General features: G+C 48.7%; 1 protein-coding gene across 1 annotated transcript in view; it reads left to right on the top strand.

Annotated features, from left to right (window-relative positions):
• The window catches only part of TRPC1 (transient receptor potential cation channel subfamily C member 1), a 391,431-nt gene extending 387,819 nt beyond the window's left edge, over nucleotides 1-3,612 (top strand). The window contains exon 13 of the mRNA XM_078666423.1: nucleotides 2,783-3,612. Within this exon, the coding sequence (XP_078522549.1) occupies nucleotides 2,783-3,010 (228 nt within the window). The 3' untranslated portion in view covers nucleotides 3,011-3,612. The remainder of the gene's footprint in view (nucleotides 1-2,782) is intronic.
• The last annotated feature ends 9,610 nt before the right edge of the window (nucleotides 3,613-13,222 follow it).

A 13,222-nucleotide genomic window follows, 5' to 3' on the forward strand; every position in this document is an offset into this window, starting at 1 on the left:
ACCAATAAAATGTAAAACTTCAAAAATTCTTCCAAAAAAAAGATTATTTATAGAACTGCCTATTTTGGTTTGTAAAAAATGAAAATCATTTGTGTATTTTGTTATGTGTCTCTTTGTGTAGGTGTATCATAATAGTCTGCTGTAGCAGTCTATATATTATAATAACTGGTAAGTTTATTGTTATAAACCCAAATGCTTGTAATGATACATTTATCTCGCATTTGCATCACAGCACTGTTCAATGGGTGTTGTATGGGGGTTGCTATGCACTCACCCATGTATGTGTGCTACTTTGTAGAGTACATATACATAGAGGCAATAGTCCTAAAGGATAATGCTCAAGAAATGTCCTGAACACAACACATGCACTGTAGCAGTACAGCATACAGGTGCATGCAGAAGTGGAAGTGTATACAAAGTGTATCAGCACATTCAGACAGCACGACTGTACCATTTGGTTGTACATGTACAATAATTCTTTGTAGGGTGCAGGTCAACCAATGCAGCATGGGTGTCTGGAGGGAGTGGGCTCTCCGTGAAGACATCTGCACAAGTCAGTGGGGGTGTGTGTAGTACGGACTTGCCCACCTAATGGGTCTTACGTGTTAGGAGGGAGTGGAATCTTCATGAAGAGGCAAAGGGTGTGCGTAGTAGGAACTCGGCCACCTAATGGGTCCTGGGTGTCTGGAGGGGAAGGGTGTGCATAGTAGGAGTTTACCCATCTAATGGGGCTTGTGTGCCTGGAGGTAGTGGACTCTCCCTAATTTCTGCCCTCAATTTTTCAAAAATATTTTTGGGTCCTTCAGTACTCCTGTGAGAGCTGAGTGGAACCCTATGTACTTTCACAGGCCAACCAATGCAGCATGGATGTCTGGAGGGAATGGGCTCTCTCTGAAGAAATCTGCACATGTCAAAGGGTGTGTGTAGCAGGAACTTGCCCACCTAATGTGGCTTACGTGTTAGGAGGGAGTGTAATTTTCATAAAGAGGCAAAGGTTGTGCGTAATATGGACTTGACCACCTAATGGGTACTGGGTATCTGAAGGGGAAGGGTGTGCATAGTAGGAGCTTGCCCACCTAATGGACCTTTGTTTGTCTAGAGGGAGTGAACTTTCCCTAACTTGAGTCCACAATTTTTCAAAAATGTTTTTGGGTCCTGCAGTACTCATGCTGGAGGCTGAGTGGACCCCTATGTACTTTCACAGGACTGGACTCCCAAAGGTTTTTACAAACTTTTTTCAGAGTAGACCCACGACCATCCCATTACTGCAAGCATGCACCAAATGCCTACCCTGCCCGCATATATGTCATTTCTTTTTTATTTTAAGGACTGAGTCCTGTAAGGCCTCTACAGCATTTTTTACAGTGTTGCGGCCAGTCAATCAGATGGCTCAGTACCACAAGACCTTTTCAGTTGTATGGTACCACAAGGAAAATCTTTTCTGAATCGTTAAATAGGTGAAGTACACTTGAAAAAGTGTTTTAGCAGTTGCAAACCCGATGTACAAAAATTATATATTGTGATTTCCAAATTGAGATTGTTACTGTATCACAATTATGAAATCGCATTTCCTATTGTAAGAAACGTTTGTACCTTTAAATTGTGATTCATAGTAATTCAAGAATATTAATGAGTTAGGTCACAGTTTGCGTCCCATTAGGCATGCTAGCCATCCCAGGGATGGTGACCTGCTAGAGTCAAAGAGCCTTGTGACCACAATTCAGTTGCAAAACATTAATACATACTAATGCAAATTGCTATTTGGGAGGGAAGCCCTAAACCCACCCCTTCCAAACATCAATTCGCAACTCCAAATTGTGATTCGGTAACAAGTTACCAAATCGCAATTTGGCTTTAGTACATTACAAAATGCTTTTTTGCGGTCGCAAACAGCCGGATTCTGCAAATTGGGACATTTGCAATTGGTGCACCTTCCTGCACAAAAACAATCCTGTGAGGCATTTTCCTCTTTCTATGTGTGCTGCAGATTGAGGAAAAAGCTAAGAGAATGAAGATATTTCTCATTGTTATGCCTCCCCTGAGGAGGCGTAGCATTTTTACGTATTTCCAGGTCTACCACTTATAGTAAATCTGGGAATGTGCCAAAATCCATGGGTATTGTGTAGAAACACCCATGCACCACCCGTGGAACGCCTCCCTGGGGCAGAGTAACATTGTGCAGCGATTTGCGCTGCGTTACGTTACTCTAGATTTATCAAGCAGATAAGGGCCACGCAAGGGGGTGTTGCGCAGCTTAATAAATCGCATCCTAAGGGATATGTCGCTTTTGCACCCTATTGCTTGATGCAAAAGCGATTCAACCCTTGATAAATATGACCCTAGGTCTTTATTTCCAGTTTTGACGATTATGCACTGTGCCTACATGTTTACGCTCTTTGCCTTATTAATGCTTCAGTTTGAAAGAGCTGCCATTGTGTGGTAGGAAGGGTCGGTGCATGTGTAGTATCAGTTTTCCCGGTTTTGTGTTTTAACAGCGGTGTGCAGTTCCACCTCTACAGGGACTGATTTCCCACTGCTAGGTAATAGAAAATTGCTTATCGACTGACAATATTGAAGCAGATTCATAAGTTACTTTTGTTGCTCAGAGAATGGCTATTTATTCCTGGCACAATGTGCAAATGTACTCACACTGGAAAACCGATTGTTATGTAGATTTCTGTGATGCTAGAAGAAATTTGCGTACACACAATGACTTGCATGCATGGTACAACTAGTTTAGCAGCGTCATAGTCTAAGAAATATTTCTTCTGTGTTTTTGAAGGAATGGAAGAGCCTGAGGCAAAAGCGTGACGAGAACTACCAGAAGGTGATGTGCTGCCTGGTCCACCGGTACCTGACCTCCATGAGGCAGAAGATGCAAAGCACAGACCAGGCAACCGTGGAAAACCTCAACGAGCTGCGCCAGGACTTATCCAAATTCAGAAACGAAATGAGAGACCTGCTTGGGTTCCGAACCTCAAAATATGCTATGTTTTATCCAAGAAACTAGCTTGTGGTCGGTCATCCAGTCTAAGGACCGAGGAGCATTCACTGTGAAGGCGTTTATGAACTGAATGTCCATCCACATTGATGCAGGGGAGAGGGTGGCTTTGACAGAGCTTTTATAAAAGCAGGTGTTGTTGTATCATATGTAATATACTTGTACATAGGTGTCTACGAATTTATTTAAAGTATGAGACTGTACAGTGATTGTATGGAAGAGTCATAGGAAACCTTTTAACAAAAGATATATGTAATATGATAATTTTGCTCACACATCTCCTCTATTCAAAATAGCTTTGTCTATTTTGTCTTTTCTTTTTCTATGTCAAACTTTCATCTGTTTGATTTTGTGTTTCTTATTTTCTCTCTTTGGTTGCAGACCCTGGAAAATCCTGCATTGTTTTACACCAATCCAGAATGATTTGATGCTTTTTTTAATCAACGCTTCATGCACTATTCACTTTTAGTTGCTCTGTTTAGACACAGCTCCTTAAATCCGTCCTAATTTTTATATATCATTTTAAAATGTGTTGTTTTGATCTTGGGTGAAAGCACTGAGCATCTCTAAATGCGAGGTTAAAAATGAAATAAATTACATGTTCCTTTTTACGTCTGGCATTTTCCAAGTCTTTTTGATTTTACTAAACCTATACACATAGGATTTACTTATAGGGGCTTTCAGTGAACCTTCTTCATCCATTGGTCTGCTGCTATGTCATTCACATTTTTCTTGCACCTATTACAGAATACACCATGGACAGTGGTTCAGCCCACTTAAGCCAATGGCTAACTTCACAGTGAGTGACGGCATACAGCTTTTTCACAAGACGAACAGCCGCATATACAAAGTAGTTCCCTTCAGTGCCAAACACTAATATGGCAACGCATGTTTTTTGAGACAAAACATATTTTTGCTTTTGGCCAATGTTTTCTTTTGTTTATACTAGTGGGGTCCCAGCTGATCCATCAGCAATCAAGTTTTACAAAAACCTTGCCAAAATAAAATAAGCATTGAAAAAAGCCAAAAGGCTGGTAGCCAATTCCAGACCTATTAGCTTTGGGAATGTTTGGTTCATTTTTTGAGCAGTGTTGTTCAGGAAGAAAGATGTCTTCTGAGAATCCGAGAGTGTGATTGATAGCCTAAACAACGTGTGACGTTTACTTTGGGAACATGGCAGCTTTCGAAAACAAATTAGCGGCCAGATTTATCATATTTTCAGGCAACACAAAGCAGCAAGACACAATGTGTGAACGGGAGAGGTAGGAATGCTCCATAATTAACATTATATGGTGCATTCCTGTCCTCTCTTTGCCGCTGTCCGCGCGACCCGCAGGGGAGCATGGGCGGGGCAGCGCCCTAGTCCCACACGACGCGCGAACTCAGCGCGGCAACGCCCCTTCCGGCGCCCACCTCTAGATCCTAACAGGGGGAGGTCCCAATTGGGAGGAGGGGCGCCCCTCTAGTATTAGTATTTAGGCCCACTGCGCCAGTGCTCGGCCTCTTTTCCCGTCCTTCGGCTCTCCCGGCTCTGTGCTGTTTCCCGGCTCTGCGCTGTTCGCGACGTGTGCGTCGGCTTATTACTCAGAGGTATGTTGCTTCCAATTAAGCCTCCCCCCGGCCCGGTCCCTGGGTATGACCAGGTTGATGGGGCCCTGTGGTATCGACCACGGGGGGGGCTGGTGGTTGCTGGTCGTCGGTCAATGTGGGGGCGGGATCTCTGCTGTGTGCGGGTAATCAGAAGATTTGGGGTCGGGCCCCTTCGTGCCTAGCAGTCGGCTTTGCGTATGCTCATGTGCCCGGGTAGCCGAGTGTACTGATCCCTCACCCCCCTCTTACCCTGAGGAAGCCGTGCTGCCTTGGCGCTTTTCTTGCGCCGAGATCTTCCTGGTTTCGTCGGTTTGGGTGGGGAGTTTTAGTGCCCTGCAATATCGGGAATATTTATCTGGCCTCCGGTCTGGTGGGAGTTGCTCGGCAGCACCTTGACGGCCCGCGGCGTTGCAGAGCTGAGTCGACTGGTTCGCCCGGGTGGGGTCGTTGTTGGGCCCAGTGAGCGTGGCGAATGTCTGGACACGCGGGACGATGTCGGAGGCTCGTGCTGTTCTTTATGCATGCTTCTGGCCCTGCAGGCCAGTCGTTGCGGTTCGGGTGACATAGAGGGATTGAGGCGATGGCTTTTCGGCTCGGTGGGTGCTGGCTTGCCTTGGGATAGGTAGGAGGTTCACTCCTTTGGTCTCTCGTGCACCTACCTAGCACCTGATGTTGCTTTGTCTTACTGGCAGTGGATGGGGGGCTGCACGCCGCCTGTTTTCGGGGGTGGCGTGGTGGCTTCTTTGTAGGCCCGTTGCAGCGGCTGCCTTCCAGTGGACCATTGTCTTTTTCATCTGGTTTTGTTATCTTTCGAGTGAGCCATGGGCAAATATATTTTAGTTTTGTTCTGCACAATGCGGGAGCGATACAGTCGTGTTTTGGATTTAGCATCTGTGCTCCAAGTAACAGGGGGAGTAAAAGGATTAACAATATCACGAAATACAAAATTTTGTAACTGGTTCGGCAATTCGTGATGATGGATCGCAAACTGATGTAACTTCAAAGTAGCAGACAGTACAGTTCTGAAACGTCTCCAAAACTGCAAAACCAAGCACTTATGTGCAATTTCGTGTGGTAGATCGGTTTGCGAAACAAAGAAGCAGCAAATTCAGTCTATCTGTGTAATTATTCCATCGGCGGGTTTCGAACGTTTTGAATTTTGACGTGGTGTATTGTGCCCGTAGTGGTTTTGAAGTGAAATATTCCACGTATTATTACAGTTTTAACTTAAAAGCAACTGTAAAGATGTGCTTTCTAAATTGCTCCGTGACTTTCTGCGTCAGATGAATTTACAGATTTACATAGATGTTACATTCTCGTTAGGGCAGATAACTTGTAAATGGAAAACAAACATATTTTGCTATGTTTATTTTCAGAAGGAGCCAGTGGTTTGCATGGGCAGCATGTTGGCACTGGGTGTTTTCCCTGCAGCGGGCATGTTGACCCTCTGCTCGATTTGTGGCTCTTGATGGGCGGTGCCGCACGGGCCGCGGTGGAGGTTTTGAGGGCAGCGATTGCGTGAGGGATCGGGGTGGTCCCTCCAGGCCTGCGCAGGAAACGGCGGGGTTCGCGGTCTATTGGGGTGGTTGCGGTGTTTGGGCCTTGATGACGGATGCAGTTGTCGCCGCGATTTTGTTGAGGCAGGTTGCGCCTAGTTTGGTTTGCCATTGAGGTGGCCGCTGTTCGGGTTGGAGCCAGGTTCTGGGCCGCTGCCCCCACCAGTCCTTTGTCCTGGGCTCGTCGGATGCCCGGCCGGGGCTCGATTCCGCATTTTGCCAAACAAGGTTTTGTTTCACCTCTCACAGCGGGTCCGTCAGGGCTTTCAGTCTCTCCGTACAACGAGGCGTACTTCAAGGCACAATTAATAAAGAACGCCACCACGAGCATTTAAAAAACCTCCATCAACATTTCTGGCTACTAGTATTTGAGACCGCATGGTCTTGGATGTACCAACCTGAAATAGAAGCCTACAAAAGGCATCGGCTCCGGCCAGAATTTTGGTTTGGTTTTTACTATTATTATTATTGTTGTAAATTCCCAGTTGGTCGAACACAGCATTTCCACTACATTCTGTGTGTTAATGGCACGCTACCTTCACCTTTAGCCAGATCCTTACATTATGACATATAAACGCAGTTCCCCGGAAAAGAAAAGTCAAAGACCTAAGGAGCAGAAGTCCTAAAGGAGTCTTTACTGGTACACTCCCCGTGCGTGTGAATGCTTTTCTCTGCAGGCTGGGAAAGTTTCCATTACTACATATAATACAACGAAGAGTTAGTCTGTCGTTACAATGTAGCTGTGTTGTAAGTCTGACATCATTGCTGTGAAGTGCAACTAGGAGTAGGGCCCACAATGATTTGCCAAAGTCTAAAACAAGAGGCCGTGGTTCTCCCTCTCTGTGTCCTTCTTGGACCAGGCGGCCAATGCATGGGGTTATGACTGGTAAATGAGACTCCGCGTAACGATGGCAGGGAGGCCACGCCTCGCCCCATGATGGTAGGACTGCAGGATCAAAGAGTTATATGTCTCCTTTTAACGTTCGCAGGGAGGCCACGTTAGTTTTGCAGCCAGTGCTTTCAGGGAGGTGTAATTCCCCTTCTTGACCTTGCTGGCAGCTCCTCAGCTGTTTAGATGCCCCTCCTGTGTGTTCTGTTGATATTACAAGGTGAGGGGCTCCTTCTCACCTATTAGAAATATCTCCCGCCATGCAGACTACTCTGGGCAGCAAGTAAGGTTCCGGGGATGTGGAGCAATGCATGCATTTAAGGAAGAACAACCAGCCGGCCTCGGCAGTCCGGTCACGCGCCAGCTAGAGTGTGGGACGCGGTTTTGAAAAGCATAACGCTCTGGAAACGCACTTGACCGCTACCTAACCTCGCTTAGCAAAAGACCAGGGAAAATACAAGGTGGAGTGCTAGGCATGGAGTATATTTCAATAAACTGTTGCCGGTTTGGTGTGCTGATTAATCTTTTGATGCAGGTCGGGTGCAATTCTAATTAACAGGGTTGCATTGGTACTGGCGAGGGGAACCACTGCGGGGTCACAGAGTTCTCGTTTTCTGCTCATGCGCTACCTGGGCGCTCATTTCTTCCATTGGTTGCAGTATTCACGATGAGTAATTGGTCTTTTTATCTTTCAGATCACGCCCGGGAACACGTCGCGAGGTCTGGCGCTGCGTAGGATTAAGGAGTTTAGTAGCAGGTAATCCATGGGCGCGAATTCGACGGTGGGCGTGCTATTAGTCAGCAGGGTTGTTTACCACAGATGTTTCTTCCAGGGAGGCTCCTGCCAGTAAGAGTTCATCGTGTAAGACGCGTTGGGGCGATATACTCGGTTTTATCTTTCAGGTCAAGCCCGTAAACACGTCACAGGTCGGACAGCGGCTAGGACCAACGAGTTGTTTAGCAGGTAATTCATGGGCGCGAATTGGACGTAGGCGTGCTACTTAGACAGCAGGGTTGTTTACCACAGTTGTTTTATTCCAGGTTGGCTCCTGCCAGAATGAGGCAGCGGGTAAGACGCGTTGGGGCAATTTACACGAAGAGTAATTCGTTTTTATCTTTCAGGTCAAGCCCAGAAACACGTCGCAGGTCTGACAGCTGCTAGGACCAACAAGTTGATTAGCAGGTAATTCACGGGCGCGATTCGGACGGTGGTCGTGTAGTAAGCGGGGGCAGGCATCAGTCAGCAAGGTTGATTCGGTGGACAGCAGACTCAGTAGGGGATTCGCTACACAAAATGTGGTTGGCCAGCAGCCTTATTATTTTCTCACCCGTAGGAACCCGAAAGGGCAGAAGCCATCGTGATGTCCGCATCGCCACAGGATGGGCTGTGGGCTGAATTCCTGGCAGCCGCCCAGGCGAAAGGGCCCGCATGGGCGCAAGGTTTCATCGAGGCACTTAGGCTAGAGGAAGCTGGCCGACACAGCCCCCCGGAGGATGCGGCAGGCACCTCAGGCGAGGGGATGCGAAGGTCCACTCGGAAGAGAAAACACACTCGCAAGGATTTTCCGTCCGTGCCAGCGCGAAACGAGCTCCTGGGGACAACACCCGCCACCCCTGCCCACAGCGAGGCCCGTGGGATTACCCGTAGTACCTGCCGTGGTTCATGACTCAGCGGCTGGACTAACAGACTTGGCCCAAATGGGTAAGACAATGGACGAAATGATGGGTTTGATGGCACTGTTTCAGAAACGTTTAGATGATATCGCGGCGGCGCAACAAGCGATGGCCGCCCCCGCCACTGGGCAGGCTACGTCTGATCCAGTGATGCAAGTATGGGCTCAGCAGGGTGCTAATATGGGGTCACACAGTCTTGGGAATGCAGCAGCCGGCCTGCAAGTTCCCGCAGTGGTGGTACCACAGCCAGCTGCGCTGCCTGTCACCCCCATCACTTCTCAGAATGCTGGCCAGGTGCCTGCCACTGGGGCAGCACCCGCCGCGGGGAGTGCGGTTGGGAGCGTAGCAGCTAGTGCAATCAGTGGCGCGGTGGGCACAGTGGAAACACCACAACCTGTTACGCCTGTTGTTACGCCGGCGCAAGTGGGGCCTGTTCAACCGGTCGGTGCAGGATCGGGCAAGCCAAACTCGATCCAAGCCCCGTTGCCAACAAGTCGTTGCTCCCTGGCTCGGCAGGTCCCCCAGGCTGCGAAAGAAGGGATATGGAAGAGGGAGTATATTGATATTTTGACACTGTTGATGCATGACAATGCTGGTGCAGACACTAGGAGGATGGGGAAGAAAGATGATGAGAAGAAGGTTAGGTACCAGCGTTGGCCTGAGAAGACGATAGAAAATTGGACTGAAGCATTTAACATTTTATCAGCAGTAATAGTGCAGAAGGATCCAGCACAGAGCGAGGCACTGATGGAATACGCCAACTCCATCCAACAAGGGGCCAGGGAGTCCGGAGGGATGGGTTGGTTCTGGTATGATCAGGAATTTAGGAAAAGCATGGCCAGCTGCCCTGAGATTGGGTGGGAACATACTGATATCCAGCTCTGGATCAAACACATGTGCAAGATAGATAATAGTCAGAGAGACACACCATATAAAGCGCAAGGCGAGGCAGACACTAGGAGGTGGGAACAATTCCCGAGGCGTTCTTTCCAGCAGCCCTTTCGGGGGGGTCGGGGAAGGGGCCAGGGATCCGGACCGAGACGTTTTAACTCTGGAACCTGCAGATTGTTCAATAGTGGAACTTGTACATGGGGCAGAGCTTGTAAGTTTGCCCATAATTGCAGCAAATGTGGTGCCCAGCACACAGCAATCTCTTGCAGCAACGGCCAGAATCCCCCCCCCTCCACAGCACATGGAGCGGACGGGCCACGACAATAGGGCGCCTACACAGCATAGAGACCTGATTAAGCACGTGAATAGACCGGCGGAGGGCAAGGGCCCCTCACCCATAGTGTTAAAAAATCTTTTACCTTTACTCCGACTGTACCCATTCAAAAAGAGCGAACTTTACTAGTGGAAGGTTTCGTTGATGGCTTCAGGATACCTTACAAGGGACCTTTGGGTTCCAGGGACGCTTTGAACCTCAAATCAGCCAGGGATTTGCCACAGGTTGTGGCCAGCAAGATCATGAAGGAAGTGGAACTGGGGAGGGTGGCGGGCCCCTTCTCTTCACCCCCCTTGGACAATTTCCTAGTTTCCCCGCTGGGAGTTGTGCCAAAGAAGCAGCCCGGGGCATATCATTTAATTCACCATCTATCCTACCCGGAGGGCAACTCGGTTAACCACTGGTTAGAGGAAGGGGCGTGCTCCGTGTCCTATTGTTCATTGGACATGGCCATAGACAAGATCGGGAGAACGGGCAAAGGGGCATGGTTGGCTAAGGCTGACATTGAATCAGCATTCCGCCTCTTGCCTGTCCACCCCGAGAGCCAGCACTTGTTAGGTTTCAGGTGGGAAGGTGCATTCTTTTTTGATCGCTGCATGCCCATGGGCTGCGCAGTCTCGTGTGCCTACTTCGAGGCTTTCAGTTCTTTTCTCCAATGGGCCCTCACAAGCAAACACAGCATTTCCCAAGTCACACACTATTTAGATGATTTTCTATTTTTTGGCAAGGAGGGTTCTCAAGAGTGCACAGAAGCTTTGCAGGCCTTCGAAGAATTGGCAGAGCATTTGGGTGTCCCCCTGGCTCCGGGGAAAACTGAAGGGCCTTCCCAGACACTCACTTTTTTGGGCATCGAGCTTGATACCGTAAAAGGTGAATCCAGGCTCCCAGCGGACAAGGTTAATGATTTGAGGCACGACATTAGTTCACTGGTTGGCAAGAGCAAGGCAACACTAGAAGTGATGCAGAGTCTTTTAGGCAAATTGAACTTTGCTGCACGGGTCATACCAGCTGGCAAGGTGTTCTCTCGCAGGCTTGCAAGGGCTACGGCCCACATCAGAAAGAAACATCATCTGGTGCGCCTGGGTACAGGGCTGAAAGCAGACCTCCTGATATGGGATACATTTTTGAAGGATTTTAATGGCACCGTGATATGGAGGGCCCCCTGGGAAAGCAGCCAGGAACTTTGCCTATTCTCAGATGCATCTGGTAGAGAAGGTTTTGGGGTAATCTTTGGTGTAGAGTGGTGTGCTATGCGGTGGCCAGACGCGTGGCGCAAGAAAGGAGTGTCCTCAAACATAACAGTACTAGAGCTATTCCCCATAGTGGTGGCACTTCATCTATGGCCGGAGGGCCTGGGTAACAAGAAAGTGTTTTTTTGGACGGACAACATGGCTGTGGTCCAGGCCATCAACGGGTTGTCAGCCAACTGCCCATTGGTCCTGAACCTGCTCAGGGAGTTAGTTAAGGCTGGCTTACAGAGCAACATTGAATTTAGGGCAAGGCATATTGAAGGTGTGAAGAATGTGGCAGCTGACGCTCTCTCTTGCTTTCAGTGGCACCGATTTCGGGAGGCCTGGCCGCAGGCGAGGGAGGCGATGACACCATTCCCGGCACCACTCTGGCGACTCCTTCAGTTGGGCAGCGTTTGAAGATGATGGGGCAGCGTTCGTTGGCCCAGACCACTCAGAGAAGATACGCGGCCCAGCTGACCACTTTCCGCGCAGTATCACTATCCCTGGGGGCAGCTGCCTCAAGCCCCGTAGAACAACTTGAGAATTTTGTTGTGTGGGCGAAGGAAACAGGCAAGGCACATTCATGGGTGTGTGGCCACTTGGCGGCATTCAGACACGAGACCAAGCTTAGTGGAGGAGACGATCCCACTAGTGCATTTAGGATCAGGGCAGCATTGAAGGGGTGGGCCCGTGAAGAAGTTAGGTCTCCCGACAGGAGGGTTGGGATCGAATTCCCCGCCTTGCAGCGCATGATGGACATTGTACCATCCGTGACCAATTCAGCGTTTGAGGCCCAGCTCTTCGCAACAGCCTTCTGCTTAGCATTTTTCGGTGCCTTTAGAGCCAGCGAGCTAGTGGCTAAATCGAAATCAGACAGATCAGGAAGAGCCCTGGACATGATGGACGTTTGTGCACGGGACTCCCTGGTTCTGTGGGTCCGGAAATCCAAGACTGACCAAGAAGGGAAGGGTGCGTCAATCTCATTGCAAGCATTAGATGACCCCAGGTACTGCCCGGTTGCTACTGTCAGGGAATACCTGAAGATCAGGCCTCTGCTGGCAGGTCACTTCTTAATCCATGCCGACGGCTCACCACTGACCAAATTTCAGCTGGAACGGGTGATGGCTGCGGCCCTGGCCAAGGCAGGTTTGGCAGGGACGGGCCAGAAATTCTCCAGCCATTCATTCAGGATAGGGGCAGCTACAGCAGCATTCAATGCCGGGTTGGGTGAGGAAGGTATCAAAAGGGTAGGGAGGTGGTCTTCCTCTTGTTACCAGCGGTACATACGCCCGTGAAAAGGTTGCCTACTGCTACATTTGCTAAGTATGAGAATAAAGGTCATAAGTTGCTAAGTTATGAGTAATAAAGGTCATAAGTTGCTTTGAAAAAAGACACTTTTGGGTGATTTAAGGAATTTGCAGTGCGCATGTTTAAGTGTTATGTAAAATGTTTTTTCACATCACGAGTGGAGTGTGCAGTGTTCACTAATTACAGGTATTATGTACCAGCATGTACTCAATAAACAAAAAATAAGTTGAACGGTTTCTGGTCCTCGCTCTCCTGTAGCGTGGTGGTAATAATTGCCTTGTCTCTTTGCAGCGGACTGTTGTGTGTGGGTGATGGGCCATTCTTACGTTCCCAGGCTGGAACGATGGGCGATTTCCAAAAAATTGAATTTGGCTTTTGCAAAGACGCAAATTCGGTGGCTGGGTTTTCCTGGTATGAAATGGGGCCATCTGGAAAATAAGCTTGAACAATGCCTGGCAGTACAGGCCGGTCCTCCTAATATTCTCATTATACACTTAGGAGGGAGCGATTTGGCTGCGGTAGGGAGGAGTGCCCTGATTCAGGCCATGCAGAAGGACGTGGCCGCTATAACGAAAAAGCTAGGAGCTACTGAGCTAATCTGGTCTGAAATTGTCCCCCGCAAAGCATGGAGGGGCGCACGATCACAGGTGGCAATAGAACAATCCCGCAAGAGAGTCAACAGGTCCATGCAGAAGTTCATGGAGAAAAGGGGACTGGGGTTTATCAGGCACGCACTCTTACAAGAAA

This window comes from Lissotriton helveticus, chromosome 11 (genome assembly GCF_964261635.1).
Source record: "Lissotriton helveticus chromosome 11, aLisHel1.1, whole genome shotgun sequence".
NCBI lineage: Eukaryota > Metazoa > Chordata > Amphibia > Caudata > Salamandridae > Lissotriton > Lissotriton helveticus.